Below are 18,969 nucleotides of genomic sequence, written 5' to 3' on the forward strand. Positions count from 1 at the left end.
CAAACTCTCACTCTTTTTGGGGACAGTTCTTGTTTATTTAAACATTTTTGGGGACTATTTTTGTGTTAAAATTTTTGATGAACATGTTTTTTTTTCCTTTTCCTCCATCAATTTGTACAAAAATTTGATTATTTTGCACAAAAATATAAAGCAAGAAAAGAGTTTTTTCTCTTTTCTTGCTTTTTTTCTACAAATTCTGACGAAAAGGTGTGAATTTTTCTTGAAATTTAAAAAAAAAATTTAAAATTTAAATTTAAATTTAGAATTTTTTTTTGAATTTTATACTAGCTCTCGGTCTTTTTGGGGACATTTCTTGTTTAGTTAAACATTTTTGGGGACTATTTTTTTTTCTTAAAATTTTTTAGGAACATTTTTTTTTCCTTTTCCTCTATCAAATTTTGTTCTCTTATCTGGCTTTATATATTTTTTCGAAATAAACTAATTTTTCTACAAATTCTGACGAAAAGGTGTCCATTTTTCATGAAACTTTGTTTTTTAATTTTATTTATTTTTTATTTCAATTGAATACTAGACTTCAGACTTTGAGCTATATAGTGTTTTTGTGGGAGACTGTAAATAACTATATTTTTATAAAAATAAAAGTAAAAATAAAGTAAAAAATATATAGTCAAAACTTTGCTACTATTATTTTTACCACCACTGTACATATTCACTAGAGTAACATTTTTATGCGTTTTAATTTAAAAAAAATTTGAATAAAAACTATAAAAACCCAGTAGCAAGGTAAATTACTTACCAGGCGTTCAATCACATTGAACTCGCAGTAGTCTTTTTGAACTTTTACAGCAGTTTTTCTTACTCTTATTCACTTTTACGCATGCAGATACATTCACACAAATATTTGTCTCAAAAGATTATGTACAAAGTTATCTCATAATTTTAAGGTTCAAGAGCATGAAAGCGAATTTCATTGCACACAAACAAAGTAGCGCGCGGGCAACGCACAATACACTTTTGAGGTGTGCTTGTGTGTGTGTATGTGTGTGAGTATGTATGATGAATGCTCAGATGTGTCCGTAGAATGTCTAGTCAAGTACAATATTTGTGTTGGGTCAACAAATTTTAATTGAAATGAAGTTCTAAGTTAAGTGAGTGTCAGGCGTCGTTAACATGACATTTATGCCATTTAAAGTGCCACACTTGTTTGACTTTTTGGTGGTTAATTTTTTTTGGAATTTTTTATGTAGTTGTTTTTTTTTTTACAAATATGCAATATAGCAACAAATAAACTGTGTAACTAAGCGCAGTAAGGACAGTCGAATGAACTTGCCTTTGAGTACTTGGGGTTTTTATAAAAATAATACACTTTTTTTTGCTGCTTTTGTGCTATTCTGTTTCGTTTTTTCCCCCTTTTTTGCTTTAACATCATTCGGTGAAGCCAAGATTTATTGCTTTTCCGTTGATCTTTTGCTTTAACTAAAAATACAAATTTTTGAATTCATAAAAAATATGTTGACTTATATAGTTTTGCATGGCTTTTCAGCTAAAATACTTTATGCGTTTATTTAGCCATTTCATTTGTTCAACGTACGAGAAAGCGTTAAGAAGTATTTTACAGTTGAGTGAAGTGGTTGTGGTGTAAGTTCTGAATGTTCGGAGTTTGAAAAAGGTACTAGTTGTTTACCTAATATTCAAAAAAAAAGATAGAAGTTGCTTGACTTTAAGTGAAAATTTGAGAACATTGAAGAAAAATATTACTGGCCAAAAATTATTGAAATGCAATTGGGATTGGATTGAATGCATTTAAAAATTAAAGTGTCACATTAAAAAAACAATTTTTTTTAAATGTTGTTTTTTTGATACGCGGAAAGAGACTATTGCAAGGACCTTAAGTGTAAAAAATGCCAAAAATAAAATGAAAAAAAAAAAAAAATACAAACAGCGGCGTAGACTGAGTTCCACTAAATATAATTCTAACTGGTTCGCCTAAGTTTCTAAGAAAAAAAATTATATAAAATTTGAATTTCTAAAACTCTTCAGCTGAATTTTGCAAAATCTTGGAAGCCCAAAATGAGAAGTGAATAAAATGAAGTACAAAAACAAAAACAAAACAGCTCTCTAACATATGGCGCGAGAATATTAAAAGCGCCTGAACAATGAAAACAGCAAAAACAAATAAAAATAAAATAAAATAAAAATAAATGTCTAAAAATTGTCAGCTCTTCAGTTGAACTTTGAAAATTCTTAGAGGACAGCATTTTGTGTAACAAAAAAAAACAAACAAATAAACAAAAACAAACAACACAATAGTTCTCCAACATCAAGGGCAAGAATATAAGAAGAACCTGAAGAATACAAATAGCAAATGAAAATAAACAACCAAATAAAATTCCAGTCTAGACCAAACGCAAAAAACTGATTTATACTAAATGTATTCTAGTTCCATATGATTGGAGCTGATTGTGCAAGCAAAAACAAAAGAAAAAGACGATATAAAGACTATATAAAATTATTATTTCTAAAGAAAAAAACAGATATTCCGATCTTGTAGGACAAAGATGAAAAGTGAATAAAATGAAATATTTTGTGTCGAAACTCAAAGATGTGTATTTCTCGAGCTCTTGAAGGACAATATTTTATGTAATAAACCAAAAAAAAAGAACATGGGTCTTTAACATCCGAGGAGAGACTATTACAAGGACTTCAGTAATAAAATGAAAACCGCAACGCTAGAACTGATTTCCATTCAATATAATTCCGAATGATTAGTGCTGATTTTCCACTACAAAAAAAAAGAAAAGACTCCTACAAATATTACGATTAATTTGAGTTTTGAACGCTAAAAAAACTATTTCGTATAATAAATTACAAAAAAAAAAAATATTGAAAAACAATTAAACAAAGCATGCGCTCTGAAATGTGTGTAGCAACCAGCTCCAGCGCTGTTCTCTTCACAATTTCGACTGTTTTGAACTTCGCACACTACGAAAATGGTATCACTGAACTCGAAAAGTATACGTTGCTATAGCGCCGACTGGGGAGCAATGCCAATACTAGCAGTAATTGTTGATCCCGAAATTGCGGGATTACACGAAATTTATCCGGAAATTTCGGGATCATTGAAGTCATAAAAGAGAATTCGAAGAACACACTCGAGCTTGACTTGTTTACAGTAGCACAGAAAACAAACTATGTGACATACCACGCTGAAATTTGCCATGTAAGCTTATAACAGTCCTACCAAAAAACAAAAAATTTATTTTTGCCATATGTCATCCGCGGACCGTTTTATTGATACCGTCTCGTTCATATTTGAGCAGAAGGTACTTTGTGTAATCGCTTCATTTCGGGACTCGTCCCGATACATACATTTTTTAAATTTGTTAAGAAATTAATGATGTGAATGTTTTTTATTAAAACTTTTTTTTCAAACTGTGTTTTGGTATAGGTTTTAGGCATACTAGGGATGGGATGCCAATGAAATTTTAATCTCGGCATTTCGGGATATTTTTAAAGTAGTCCCACATTGAGGCATAAATTTCTGATTATAAGTATCGAGTAGAAATTCAATAAGCGAAAGCTATCTAAATGCTTGGATCATGAAATGAAATTATTTAAAATTTAAGTCAATTGAAATTACAAACAAATCTTAAAGTTAAATTTTTTTTAAATTTTATTTAAAAAAACCAATTGGTTCAGTAAGGCATACATCAAAAGTAAGACTGCAAATGTAAGTTACTTTTTAAATTGCACAAATATTATAATAACTAATATAAAAAAAAACATTAAGCAAAACTAACCAAAATTTATAAAAACAAAACCTCTTGACATGCATTTCTATTTTACTCCGTGACACAAAACTAAATAATCAGGTATAATTAAAGCCATATATAAAAAATAGTTTATTATTATTCCGGGTGTAGTTTATGCGTAGGAACATCAAAGTATTTCAAGTGGATTCTTCTAATTTTGACCTGCACCCGAAAAGCTTTTATTCTGATCAAATTTAGTACTAAAAAAGTTCTTACGTCTTTGCATTCGCGGAATCTTAAACTTTCGCGAAAATTTTCTATGAACTGCTTTACTTGGCGCAGAAAAATTAAAAAATCGCAATTTTATAAATAAAAGTTGTAAGCCTAAAAAAATTTTTTTTTCAATAAAGGCTGTTTAGTTATAAACAAAACGATGAGCAGTGCATTTACTAAAATTTGAGGCAATCTTTTTATGGCATAAACAGACCTAAAATTCTTACAACAAGCCATCAAAATATTCACTGCTTTCAAGCGAATTTATAGGCTATGAAAAATATATCCTTATTCCGACCAAGCACAAAACACCCGAAACTAGCATTTTCTGTTAAACTTTGTTTTGCCAAAACCATTTTTCATTCAACATTAGGGTAGGTTAGGTTACAGTAGTTGCCTCTCCCCATCAGCGTGTGGAGATATCCACTTCAGCGTGGATGTTCATTCTGATATCACCAGTTTGGGTTCAATTTCCCCCTCTAATTCTCAAGATTTATTTAGTTGGAGCACTTTTCCCAACTTACCATTATCATTACCCTCACTTTGTCAGGCCGATACACAAATTTCCCTTCTCTCAAAGCAAAAGTTGATTTGCCCTTTAAAATTTATAATTCGCTTTAAAGGCAAGTAAAGTGAAGTGTATTTACTTCGGGCGCTGTAAATGAAGAGCCGTTGATTTTGTTCACGCGCGAGTTTTGTAGGTAATTTAACAAAATATTGGGCTTTTACTTCTTCCCGTAGTTGAAAAAATTAAAACAATTCAAAGATACTTTAAAGCATAGAATAGTTTATCAGGTCGGCTAATAAAGTTCACTTGATTGGTTAGAAGAGAAAAGGGCTATGTAACCGAAGAACAGCTGGTTTTGCTTACTAGCTTTAGCAGCCTTGAAAGCAGTTGAACAAACCAGTGGACTCTTACTCCAGTTTTGCCGTAGTTTCGTTAGGCAGTTGAGAAAAGAAAAATAATTAAAGTGCACTTTAAAGTTAGAAATAGTTTATCGGCTCGGTTGGTGAAGCTCATTTTACTGCTCAAATGAGAAAATGGCACATATTGTTAGACTCATCGATGTAAAATTTTCAGTTGGCCCTTTGCCATATCTAGATCCTTGCAAACTCCATTTTAGTAGCTGCTAACCTCATCCACAAACCATGAACGAGGACCTGACAAGGTTTGCGTATTATTCTTACATGAACATAACCAAATGTAACTTTGCTTAGGTGAAACAATTTTAAAAGTTTGAAATTAAGAAGAAAATTAAATAAATGTTTTTCTAAACCAAATTTTGCTACTTTATCTGAAACTTCTTGCTCATTTCGCGAAAGTTTGCTTGCTTCCCTCAAATTTTCCAATTTTATCTGTAAATTCTTGTGCATATCGAGAAGTTTACTTGCTTCCTTCAACATTTTCCACTTAATAGTAGGAGTGTTTCTCGAATATTTTCCCCTCTAAAGTATCATAGCAAAGATCAAAGTGAAATTTTTTAATAAATTTTGTTTTTGTTGCCAAGCAAATACGAATCTACAACCCGAAATCGCGAAAAATGTTTTGTTTTCTTTGCCTGAGCTGATTGACATTTGAGTCTGCCAGCATAAATATCGATTTCTCATGAGTTCAGTGATACCAACTTCTTCGTATTCCTAGTGGAGTAAATTGTTTTTTTTTTTTATTTTTTACCACCAAAGTACTTGAAAAAAAAATAAAAATAAAAAAAAAAATCCAAAGTTTCTTCGTAGTGGATTAAATTTCCTATAATTTTTTTTTCCCACGAAGGTTCTTAAAAAAAATTCTAAAAAGTAAAACCAAAATTACAATCCAGCGATACAAATTTCTTCGTATTCGTAGTGGATTAAGTTTTTTATAATTTTTACCACGAATACTTGTAAAAATCATAAAAGAAAGAAATCCAAACTTACTTATAGATCCAGCTAAAGTAAATTACTAAATTATTGTAAAAAATAAATTTGCTCTTAAATAAAAAATGACGTCACTATTACGTACGCCCGCTCAGTTGGTGCTACTCGTCTTTTGCGCGCTTTGTTTGCAATCCACCACGCATAGCTTCGATTTTTTAAGACGCCTTCGACGAAAGAAAACCGAACGACTATGGACTCACCTCATCGGGCAGAAGACTATGGACGATCTGCATGAAGCCGAGAAAGGCAATGTTCTCATAACTGATTTGGATCGGAATATGCGTCAGCTCTTCGTTGATGTGCGTCGCTATTCAATGAAACGTGCAAATGAGGATATGGAAAAGATCTACGAACAGAATTTGGCCGAAGGCAAAATGCAACCCGTCATACCGCCAACACAACCATTTCCTTGCGATCTAAGTTATGCGCGTTCCACATTCCCACCAACTTCGGTGCATCAGCTGCGACCGGGCGATATTGATGTGATTGCCTCCGTTGGTGATTCGCTTTCTGCGGGCAATGGCATAATGTCGGTTGGTGTGGTGGACATTATGAATGAATATCGCGCATTCTCCTTCTCCGGTGGTGGTTATGGTGATTGGCGCACTTATCTAACCTTACCGAATATATTGCGAGTATTCAATCCAAATCTCTATGGCTACTCTACCGAAAATGAATTGACTATAGACAGTACATCGCACTTGAATATCGCCGAACCGATGATCATGTCACGAGATCTGCCATTTCAAGCACGCATACTTATCGATCGATTGCGTCAGAATCCGAATGTGAATATGGAGAACCATTGGAAACTACTCACCATATTCGTGGGCAACAATGACATTTGCTCCGACATGTGCCACCATGATAATATGACCGATTTTCTGTACCGTCATGAGATCGATATGCGCCGTACACTCACTTTGTTGCGCGATAATGTGCCACGTTTGCTGGTCAATATAATAACCGTACCCAATATGGTGGTGTCAATTTATCCGATGCGCAATGCGCCATTTCGTTGTTTTGTTGTGCATCATCTTGGCTGTCATTGTGTTTTCAGCCATGCCGTAGGTGAGCGAGAGTTACATCGAGCCTATGATTATATAAAAAAATGGCAAGAGGTGGATCAGTATATTGCGCAGTTGCCAGAGTTTCAAACAAATGACTTCGCTGTGGTCTATCAGCCGTTCCTGTCGCATGTAGGCACACCAACGAAGGAGAATGGTGAAACAGATTATCGTTACTTTGCAAGCGATTGCTTCCACTTCAGTCAGTTCGGGCACGCGTCCATGGCGAATTCATTGTGGAACAACATGTTGCAGCCACTGGGTCAAAAAAGGCAGGACATGGTGCCGGCATTCAGCGAAATCGAGTGCCCCAATGAGCAGCATCCGTTTATAGCAACGCTCTACAACAGCTGGCAGAGGAAGTAAAGCAGGAAAGAGGATCAGTTTTGAAGTACCTTTTCAAGCTCGTTGTGTTTTAAATGTTTAGTTTTTAAACTAAGTATTCTTTTTTTAATCTTATGAATGTTTTAAATGGTAATAGAGTAGTTTTAAATATTTTAATGTACAATATTAGTTAGAATTATCTTTCAATAAAAAGTGTTGAATTGGGTCTCAGGGAACTGTTTTCTTCGAGTGGCCAAGAAGAATTTGAATGTGCTTTTGTATTAGAATTGTCTTAAATATGCCCATATTGCCATTCTTATCCTGCTAAACCTGCATATCGAGCTCCAATACTGGACGTTCGAACTCAAATATTAGACGATCAATTCACTTAAAATATGCACAAGTCTACTGCGATTCATCGCGATGATCGAGAATGACGATTACTGATGTCCACTCGGTTGATAGAATGGCATCAGCTGAAAATCCGGAGACAGTTCAAAGGTTTGCTCTCATCAAAATCAGTGGCCCATCCCCACTTGAGCGCTTAACGCTATGCTGAATGTAATACCTATGAACATCACCGGCAAAACTAAACAGATCTAAACTACGCACACTCCAGTACCCTCGGAAACCTAAAGTTCATCATCTTTTCCCGTTCATATTCCCGCAAGCGAGGAGTGGGCGGATTGCTGCCTTTTTAGACAAGGGATGATAAACATGTTGACCGATGGCTCGAAGTGCGAAGGAAGGCTGCGTGGAGTTGTATGCAGCAAGAAGCTCCCCATCAACGTTAAATCTAGGTTAATGGACTACTGTAGTATCTTCCAAGCGGAGGTAGGCGCAATCAAAGTAACTGTTGGTTGATTGCTTACTAGTGTAACTACTGTTATGGAGGTAAACATTTACTTAGAGAGTCCGGGAGTTCCTGACTTTTCTCTCGACTGCATCCGACTACTCTGGGAGCCAAGCCGGTATTAGTGTACTGTACTCCTTTCTGGTTCGCTCGAATTTAGTCGGGGAAATCACGACTTCTCTGTCACCTGATTCCGACTACTCCGATATGATTCTTATTTGTGTTCCCGGCCACAGGTATATTGCGGGAAGGAGCTAGCTAGACGGGGGACCTTTGAGGTAGGAAATCTGTAGTCTACTCCTCGAAAAATAGGCTGCGAATCCATTCAACGAACGTTGGGTAAGTACTCAAACATGCAATGTCGCGAGATCCTTCTGGCCAAGGGTAGATCGAAGGCGCTCGAGGGAGCTTCTAAAGCTAACAAAACCGTTTTTCTTCCTTTCATCCTCATAATGGCCATAATCTATTGCCTTTGCATCTAGGTCCGCCAGCCGATGAGACGACAATTCGCAGTTCTCTCTCTCTGCACAAAGCTGAATATTTTTTAAGCACTATTTAGTTCATCTCTCATTTATAAAGAATGTGACCACTAGATTTTATTTACAACTAGTGCAACTAGGAATTTTAAACCTCATTAAGGAGTCTGAAATTCCTAAGAAATTCCAGTCTTTATGAGTGAGTCTGGATGTGAGTTTACAAGCTGCATGGCTGATCTTTAAATTGTTCGGTATATGATTACCAATGGAATTCTAGTCTGCATTAGGGTGGTGGTCGGTGTATTTGGTTAAAGGTCCAGAAGGGTATTTGGGTGAAGGATCGGCATACAAAGGGTCTTCTAAGTTACATTGTCTCTGCGTTCCCATGATGTGTGACTTTATCTTAAACAAAAAATAAATAAAAAAGTAGCAGAGAGGTGCTACAGGGTGGGTGCGTAACATTGTGCCTTGTGCCCTTGTTTCGTTAGAAACTCTTGCAGAATTAACAGGAAATTCAAGGGTCATAAGTTCGAGCCATTCTCGGCGAGTTCGGAGCGGATACGAAAATTTTTGTGTGCAACTGTTTCAGAACGCCAACATAGAACTAATATTTAATATTTGTCCGGAGTAGTACGCATTTTTACTCATGATAAATTATGCTGCCGATATCGAAAAAAAATTACCAAAGTTGTCTACAACCCGAATCGAACATACTCGCTTTCGCTAGGAGGTCCTCATCTTTTTCCATGCACTGCTGACTTTGTTTGCGGTCCTTAGTGTTGTACTTAAATATCCAGGTCTCATCCCCAGTGACTACCCGACTCATGCAATCTTTACCATCGCTTTGAATGCGGACCACCAAAACTCCGCAGATCACTTTCTATGTGAGTCATTCACTTGAACGACACCGCTAAAACTGTTATCTTTCAAAAACGCGCATACAACGCAAACCAAACCCATCGACTTCGAACTTTGACGAGGAATGAGGAAAGGTGTTTTCTTTCTAGATTCTAACTCAGTATTGCCAGTTGTGGATTAGTCGACTAATGACTAAATTCCCGGAACTTACTTGCAACACCTCGTGCCTCTCAGTTAGTAGAGGAGTCGCAATACAAAAGTCTCAATACGTCAATATATGCGCATCTCGGTATTTGTAGATGCAATATTTGGGTTTATAACCCCTAAATCCATTATCAGTATATCTATGTAGCGAAGCATTTGACGAGAAATTGCTGTACGATAACTTTTTTGTGTTTTTCTTTCTATTTTCCTAAACGGGACAAAACGACCCATATATAAAGTAGCTAGAAGGTTAATATGTAATAGAAAAAACCAGTGTTTGCATTGCGTAGCAGCAATATCAACAAAAGCACTGTTCTGTTCTCGCTACTGCTCTGAATTTGAATTTGAATAGATGAGTAGGCGAGTAAGTAGCGCGAATCGCGGGATCAACTGTTTTGCTCTGCTCCAAACTACGTTTCGTTACTGCCAAGGCGAATTTATTACAGGTGACAGCAAACACATATAAGTAAAACCCTACATGTATTTGTTATTGCGTTTGGTCCAACCATCACGTCAAAATCAGCAAGCAAATGTAAACATACGAATGTAAACATACCAATACATACAAACAAAGCATATCATTTTGACGTAAGCCATACCTACGGTGAAAAATTCAGCTGGGTGAATGCTGTCATCTTAATAAATCCACCTTGGTTACTGCTAATGGCTCAGAGTAATAATGGAAACAAATTTTAACTGCTCTCAGTAGTTGGACTAGTAGCACAGAACTTGGAGTCGGCCTGAGCGCTACTTGTGACATAATTCATGTGTGCTCCAGCAACTGCTACTGGTCTCGCAGTACTCAACTATACTCGACCAACCTGTAATACATAACTTGTGGATTATATTTACAATACAGCACCTGAAAAAAGCACAAAAAATGCGTCCCACAAATCAAAAATTAACGCTGCTCAAGTAGCAGCTATGGGAGTAGCAGCCGAGCAACAGAAGCGAGAGCAGTAGCGGTAGCTGGAGTACATACGAATATTTTCTCAAGTAGCGCTCCGGCCGACTCTAAGTTCTGTGCTACTACATACTTCAACAACAGAAAGCTCTTAATTTTTTTTTGACTATTGCTTTGAATTACCAGCAGTAACGAAACGTAGCTTGGAGCGGAGCAAAACAGTTGCGCGACCTGCTCGCCGATTCAGCCGTTCTAGTTGAGAGCAGTAGCGAGAGTAAAAATGAAAACTAGGAAATGGCGCAGCAATTTCAATTTCTGAAGAAAACATTCTCTCTGCCGAGCGGAGCAAAACAGTTGATCCGTCGTTTTGCGCTACCTGCGCTACCTGCTCTAGTATTGATCTGTTCAAGTTCAGAGCAGTAGCGAGAGCAAAAGTGTAGGAAATAGCGCAATAATTTCAATTCCTGGAGAAAACATCCTCTCTTTATGCTACGTAAAGTGTAGAACATATTTTGTACCTGAGATGCCAAGATCTTGGAATTTCAGGTACCTGAAGGGGAGTAAACTTTGATCAATTCAAATAAAAATCAGACGTAAAATGGAGGATGAAAGTTGGTGTATGAAAGTTGGTCTTCCGTAGCCCGCCTTACAATATTCCGTAGGCAAAAGCTTTTCGTGGTGCGCTGTTATCTGCGGCATCAGCTCGTTTCTCATGCGTTTGCCTTTAGCAGCAAATTATTCCCACTTTTTAATATAACCAAATATTAATTAAATATATATTGCATACATCTCTCATTTTTTTTTCCTATTCCATCAACCTTTCACACTCACTTCTTACGCATTTGACAACGCCCACTGTGATTTTAATTTAAAATGTTTCATACTTTTCAATGATATCATCTTTTTCTTTGTATGTTTTATATTTTTAATTAATCGAAATAAATTTAAAAAAAATGTGCTTATAATGCACAAATATATGCATGGCAACGGCGAAAATGCGGCTGTTGTTGTTATGGACCAGGAGAGGTCATAGGTAAGTGTTAGCTGTTGCTGGCTGTTGTATGATGGCAATGGCAATGGCAACTGCTGACAACGCCCGTCCGGCAACCGGACAACCGGACCCGCCCCGAAAAAAATATCTACATATGCACATACATACATAAACATATGTACAGATTTATTTAAATAAAAAATCATAAAAATTGAGAAACAAAAAAACACAAAAAAAATTGGGGGAAAGATTAAAATTAAGGACGAACGGAATAGTATAAAAAATCCGAAATCCTTGTCATGATTGTGAACAGATAGATATATACCGAAACCATTCGACGTTTACAACAATGCACGCCCACTACATGCGCACATACATGCATATATATATATGTATATGCGAGTGTATGTATATGAAGGCCATATGTGTGCTGCTGAATTCATGTATGCAGCTCATCATGCACGCGTGTGTGTGTGTATGTGCTTGCATGATTAAGGGGTCAAAGCGGCAGAACAGCGGCACATTTTCATGCCATTTATGTATGTATGTATGTACGCTCGCATGCACTTGTATGCTTGTGATGAATATGCACATACCCACACATACCCACACATACATACATACATGCATACACACATACATATGCCACAACGTGTGCTCGTTTACTGAATAAATCAGAAAAAAGAAATTGAAATAAAAAAATCCCACGAAAAAAAGGTATTTAAAAAATGTTGCATGAAATGGAGAAAAAAATGAAATCATATTAAAAATGCAACGCCACGCTGAAATGAATACACACAGTGAAAGCAAAAGAAAAAAAAAATAATAATAAACGAAAAACAGAAAAGTATTAAAAAATGAAAAACAAATGTGAAACGCGAAAAAGGGACACACAACGCAAATTTTGTTGTGCAATAAATGCGAGATGGAAATGGTTGAAAGGGAGATGGAAGAATGTAGCATTGGTGCGGGTAGCGGCGGACAGCTTAAGTGGTAGGTAAGCAAGTGGAAGGAGAAAGAGAGAGAGAGAAATGTTTGTGGACAGAGCATCGCTAGTTGGGGCGGTTGGCTGGGTGCCGGGCTGCAACGATGACTGCCTACCTCCTGCCTGGTGGGTTGGCATGCGGTGGCGTCGAAGGGGTTCTATTTATAGTTGGTGGAACGGTTACATTATGAAGTGTCCGAAAAAAGGGCGCTTGCTGCGCGCGTCAGTACCGAAACAACGACAATAACAATAATGGTAATAACAACAACAACAACACGTACAATAACTGCGCCAGCGAAAGCCATTGCAAAAAATGGAATAATAAAGTTAAGAGGGTGCATTTTTTCTCGCTTGTTAACCAGTCGCGGCAGGTTAGCATACTTACATTTGCACAGCTCTATGCAGATGCTTTGTTGCAGAGCTTCGCACGTGTGTGTGTGTGTTTGTGTGTTCTGATGTGCATATGCGTAACTAACTAATATGAAAATAAAATTGTTGAGCAAAAATTAAATCCTAGAAAAATCGACAAAATGTCCTGTAACTTGTCCCATGCATTGTCATGGCATGACCGAATCGCCATGAAATATTTCACGTTTAAGTGGAACAGCGACCGACCGACCGACTGACTGGCCAACCACCACCTGCATGGATGTAACAATAATATCAAAAACAAAAAAAAAAAAAAAACGGAAACAGCAACAAGAAGCTGCCGTATTATTTCAACGTCAGCGCGACTGTTGTCGCATACTTTTGGGGGCAATCATTTTTTCCATATCATACCATTTCATTCCATTTTTGAACGCAAACAACAAGTCAGCAACTGAAATGAAATACACATTTAACTGCATGTGTGTGTGTGTGTGTGAGAGGATGGCACGTAAGTGCGCTTGCTAACGCGCGATACGATTGTGATGACGAATCTCTGTGTGGCAGTGTGAAGCACCGTTTCGTGTCCAGGCTTACGTGTATCGCAAATGACTACCCGTTTGAGGACCTGCAGCTAGCGTTGACCGCTGCTACGAGGTGTAGTATGTCATATGACACTATGGCAAAACAAAGAGAAACAAACAGAAACAACAACAATTAGCAATCGACAACAACAACAACCACAACCACTGTAGTGTTGCAAGCGCTATTGTACTGAAATGTGACAACAATTCGACGGCAAATAAAAATACTTATATAAAATTAAAATCCAACAGCAGCGCTTTTCGTCGCGCGCGCACACTCACACACTCACACTCGATCATACATAAACTTATGTATATATGCATGCATACAAACACCATTGCAGTTGCGCGGTTTCATATCGCGCGCAACTGTTTTCATATCCGCATCCGTTTGCATGGGGTGTGGGGCAGCGATAGCAAGGTATGACAGTTGGTTGGCGCAAAAAAATCACAACGAGCTCACCAGTAGCCGCTTTTTGCTATCTTTTTTCCTTGTTTTTTTCTTTTTTGTTTTTTCTTTCTCCACATTGTTAATTTTTGCACTTGCTGTTGTTGGTGTTGTTGTTGCTGTTATTATTCTTATTACATCCAATATCGTCAACATCAGCTCCAGCCGTGGCAGTAGCAGTTACAGCAATGAGTGTAGAGTGACAGCACCAGTGGCAGCTTCAACAAAATCATCAAACATCGGCGAATATTGAAAGAGTGGTGGTGGTTGGCAATGGTTTGAATACAATTTTTATAACCAATCTATCAAAATATATACGCCCATTTTTTGCGCAACGCAAATACCTATATGCATGCATACATTCATGCACATATTTATGTGTGTATTTACAATATCGAAATATAAAAATGACTTGAACAAAAATAAAAATAACGAAATTCCTTATACCAAGTGTTTGCATGTATGTATCTGCACCTGAAATGCCCGAATATGTGTGGAAAATTTAAAATTTCTTTAAAAATTTTGATTCCACAGAAAATTCAACTACGCTGAATTTGGACTATAAAATTTGCATCCGAGAGATTTAGACTTACGTATGACTGGAAGTGAAAAATACACTTCACGTATGACTGAATGTGAAAAATACACTTCGTCTTGCGAAATATAAATCTAATTTCACTGCACAACATAATCGATATTTTTCCAAAATAAAAATGTTCCGGAAATGGTTTCTGTTAGAGGGGAACAAAAAAAAAAATGCAGGTCAAAGTTTTCACCTCTTGCACATTTTCATGATAAATCGGCGTATTGCAAAGTTCCAACTATTTATTTATTTAAGTATCCGAATACAAGAGCCTTACAGACTAGAGCCATGCATTTACTTACAGGGTGAACGATATGAAGTGTTACCTTTTCAAAACACTATATCTTTTTGGTGTGAAATTAGTTTTTATTGATTTCAGAAACAAAATTGTTCAAAAATGATTACAATTTTAACATATACATATTCACTTTAGCTCGATATGACCACCTTTTGCCTTGACTATAGCCTTCAAACGGTCAAAAAAAGAGGTGCATGCTGCACGAATGTCATCTTGAGGTAGTTTGGCCCATACTTGTATAATCGCTTTTTTCACCGCTTCCATACTGGCATATTTTTTAGTCCTCACCTAGCTCTCCAAAATGGACCAGATGGAATAGTCCATCGGATTTGCGTCTGGCGAATTCGAAAGCTATTTTTTGGATGAAATGAAGTGTGGAACATGGTTTTTTAACCATTCTTGGTTCACACGAGCTTCATGAGACAGTGCTCAGTCCTGTTGGAACGTCCATGGTCTACGACCGAAATGTTTGCATGCGCACGGCTCTAAAGCAGCTTCTAAAATATTTTCCCGATAATAAGTCGCACTCACTTTGACACCAGGCTCGATAAAAACGATTGGAGAGCGTCCATCAGTGGTCACTGCGGCCCAAACCATTACTTGCGATGAGAAATTGCTTCGAGTGGCTATACGTAGGCTCAAATTCTCGTATGAGCGTTCGGCCAAGTAAACACGATCGTTTTGAGTGTTAATGAACTGCTCAATTGGGAAATTTTTTTCATCAGAAAACACAATGTTAGGAAATACTCCACGTTCGTGCAAGCGTAAGAACTCCTTTGTTCTTTCGCACCCAACTTTTTTTTGCTGGGGTGAAAGATCGTGTGCTTTTTGGAATTTGTAAGCCTTGACCTTGAGCTCATTTTTCAACATTCGTAATATAAAATGCTGCCTTGTTGTATTTTCAGTTCTTTGTCCATTTTTCTTGCACTTCGACGTGGATTTCATTCACGTCGAGCCCTCACTTTCCGAGCCATTTCTGGCGTTGTTGCGGCTTTTTTTGGTCCACCTCCATAGCGTTTTGCAATGCTACCAGTAACGTTTTATAGTGCGATACACAAACATTTTATTCACTTTGAGGTGACTGAGCTCACGAACAATGGCTGGTTGTGATTTTCCAGCCAAATATAACGCAATCAAAGTATTACTTTTGAATTCTATCACCGAAAAAAGCAATTCAACAAAACTGAGACGCAAATGCTTTTGATGGCTTATAAACAATATAGTGAACTGTCATTAGAGCAATTGTGACGTTTATGTCATGAGCTGTTTTACAGATACAAGCAGTGTGAAGTTGGTAACACTTCATATCGTTCACCCTGTATATTTATTTCAAGCCTGGGGATAAAAAATATTCTACAGACCACACAGCTAAAATTAATCTTAGCGTGGGTCAAAGGCTACTGATGTGGCGTGGAGAAAAAAAGTCGCAAATATTTAACCAAAGTGGTCTTCATTGCATATTTAAAGCCCTGAAGACTAAGTTTAGCACAGGTTCTTGATATGGAAGCGTTGGCACCGTAACTATCTCTAAAGAAAGCAATTTTAAAGAATTCTGAGTGAAGAAGAGTTCTATAGGGAATATTAAAAGCAATCATTTCTAATGGGTAGCCAAGTGAGCCAGTTATGATGTTAGTGATAAATGAGTACTCTAAGCTCTCTCCTCAAGTGTAGGACGGTTAATTAGTTGGCAACGAGAATAGAAAAGAAGATAGTGATAGAGAAAAATTTCGTGAGCGGAGAGCAAATTTAAATTTAAATGTGTAGCGGCGAAACGAAAAAAAAAAATCCAGCGTAGAGTCTCTCTTGTCAACAAGTGCTACTTTGGACTAAGTAGGCAATTGAGTAGTAAAGTCCTCTCTTGACGAACAAAACTAACACTCTACAAGACTGTCATCATGCCCGTCCTTACGTATGGCGCAGAAGCTTGGATGATGACAACATCCGATGAAGCGACGCTTATAAGTGTTCGAGAGAAAGATTCAGTGCAAGATTTTCGGACCTTTGCACGTTGGCAACGGCGAATATCGTTGGCGATGAAACAATGAGCTGGATGAGCTTGACGACGACATAGACATAGCGCAGCAAATAAAGATCCAGCGGCTACGTTTGCTGGGTCATGTAGTCCGAATGGATACAAACGCTCCAGCTCCAAAAATATTCGATGCGGTACCAGCTGGTGGTAGCAGAGGAAGAGGAAGGTCTCCGCTGCGTTGGAAAGATCAGGTGGAGAAGGACTTGGCATCACCGAGTGTTTGCAACTGGCACCGGTTAGCACGAGACTGGCGCGCTTTGTTAAACTCGGCCAAAATCGCGTAAGCGGTTATCGCGTCAATCAAGCAGAAGATTTACAGCGTCAACAGTGGATCTGCCTTTTTTGATATTCCCCTAACGGAATCGATCTCGTTCTCGAGGCGGTTATAAGTGATTCGCTCCAGTTCGTTATCTGTAGGGTCGAATTAGACAGATTAGTCTGAAGCTAGACGGTTTCGATAGAAGCTGGCCGGGTTTGGGCAGTAGAACTAGCCTTTGTCGCTTCCACGTATGTGCATGTGTGTATGTTCGTTTCCGTTTTGTTCTTATCGCTAGTGATTTTAATAACTCGGCGCTCATACCTTTACCTGCCAATTAAAAGCAGTTCTTCTCTCTAGCCACTCGGTATTAACGCAGCCAATCGCGAAGAGGTCGCACACTCCACCTTCAGCATCTCTCTCTTTGTAATCAAATTGCGACAGGCACTGTAAATATGAAATTTTAATTTTTTTATTTAATCAAATCAAACGTCCACACCCCTTTTGCTTCCTATTAGTATGCCGCTTGTGAACGCTTTTTCCGCTATTGCTGGTAATTTATTCGCTACAAAAATGTAATAAATAGAAAGTTAATTGTAAACAAAAATATTTGAAATGATTTGAAAAATGTCATTGGGCTTTGTGTGCATTGTCACTTTTCCCCCGCTACATCGCGTGTGTGTGAGCTTTTCATTTCCATAAAATAAATATATGTAATTTAACAATTTTTTTCTAGTTACTCTATTACCACTCGACTGTCAAGTAGCGCTATTGAGCCATAGAAAAGCCTCTGCCAGTCATGCGCCTATTCAACCAAACATCCATTTGACTATCCATTTTTATACAAATACTTACTCGTATATATGTGAGAATGTAACCATTTGTGATCTAACAATATGTGTAAGCATGTGTGTGTGCGTCTGTGTTTGTGTATACGCGTATATCCATCCAATGCTTATAACCATCCATTTAGCGAGTTACGAGTTATGTATCCAGTCATGCCCCTCATTTTGCAAAGTTTGTTCGACACCAACCTCTTCGAACGACCACCGCCCCTCCCTACATCCATCACAACTAAATGACAGTCATTTTTTCCGTGTATCTATTCGCGTTCTGTTTACTTGTGTATTGTTCTGTCAATATACAATGCAAATACAAGTGCATGCACACATACATACATACGTGCATACCCATACTCATACACTTGCCCATAGATATGCGAGTGTGTACATACGTGCATGCATTGAAATACATTTTGCAAAAGGCTCTCATCCGCCACTTCACATTCATCCTCAACAAAACAAAATTTTTATTTCAATGATTTTTTTGTTTTTTTTTGTATTTTTTTATGATATTGTACATATTTTTTTAAAAATCTCGTATTGTCGCCGCTTTGTTTGCAACTGTCAAAAGCGTTTGCTCGCTGCTGGCAGGCAGACAAACAGATAGACAGCCTGACTGAATGTCTACCTTCTTGCCGCCCGCCGTCCGCCTGTCGCATTGTTTACGCTTGCTAGCCGTCTATCTGCCTGCTTGCATGGCTGCTATTGCAATTGCCTTCGGTATAAGCGCTCCCCATTGACTTTGTTTAGCCGGAAGCTTGCAAAAAGGTGGGCGTAAAACGCGCAGATCCTGTTAGCGTGATGTTGACAAAGATGTTGAAGCGGCGGTGTGCAACTGCAAAAGTTTTCCATGGTACATTTATTTTTTGGGGGGCGTGAAAGAATTTTACTGGTATTTGACAGTTGTTGATGTCCCGTAACGAGTCACTCATGCCACATACTCGTATGTATGAGTGTCTGTACGTATGTCCACCTAAGTATACATAAGCCATCTAAAA

The 18,969-nt window shown here is 37.5% G+C and overlaps 1 protein-coding gene across 1 annotated transcript; it reads left to right on the forward strand.

Moving 5' to 3' along the window:
• The first annotated feature begins 311 nt into the window (after positions 1-311).
• LOC128865342 (phospholipase B1, membrane-associated) lies at positions 312-7,535 on the forward strand. Its single transcript, XM_054105563.1, has 2 exons — positions 312-1,630; positions 5,907-7,535. The coding sequence occupies exon 2, from the start codon at positions 5,966-5,968 to the stop codon at positions 7,331-7,333; it is 1,368 nt and encodes a 455-aa protein (XP_053961538.1). The 5' UTR covers positions 312-1,630; positions 5,907-5,965; the 3' UTR covers positions 7,334-7,535.
• Positions 7,536-18,969: the final 11,434 nt, after the last annotated feature.

The sequence above is a fragment of the Anastrepha ludens genome, chromosome 5 (assembly GCF_028408465.1).
Source record: "Anastrepha ludens isolate Willacy chromosome 5, idAnaLude1.1, whole genome shotgun sequence".
Taxonomy (NCBI): Eukaryota; Metazoa; Arthropoda; class Insecta; order Diptera; family Tephritidae; genus Anastrepha; species Anastrepha ludens.

Bases quoted from the DNA above. Each gene is read 5' to 3' on its own strand.
- LOC128865342 (XM_054105563.1), top strand. From the start codon at position 5,966: ATGACGTCACTATTACGTACGCCCGCTCAGTTGGTGCTACTCGTCTTT.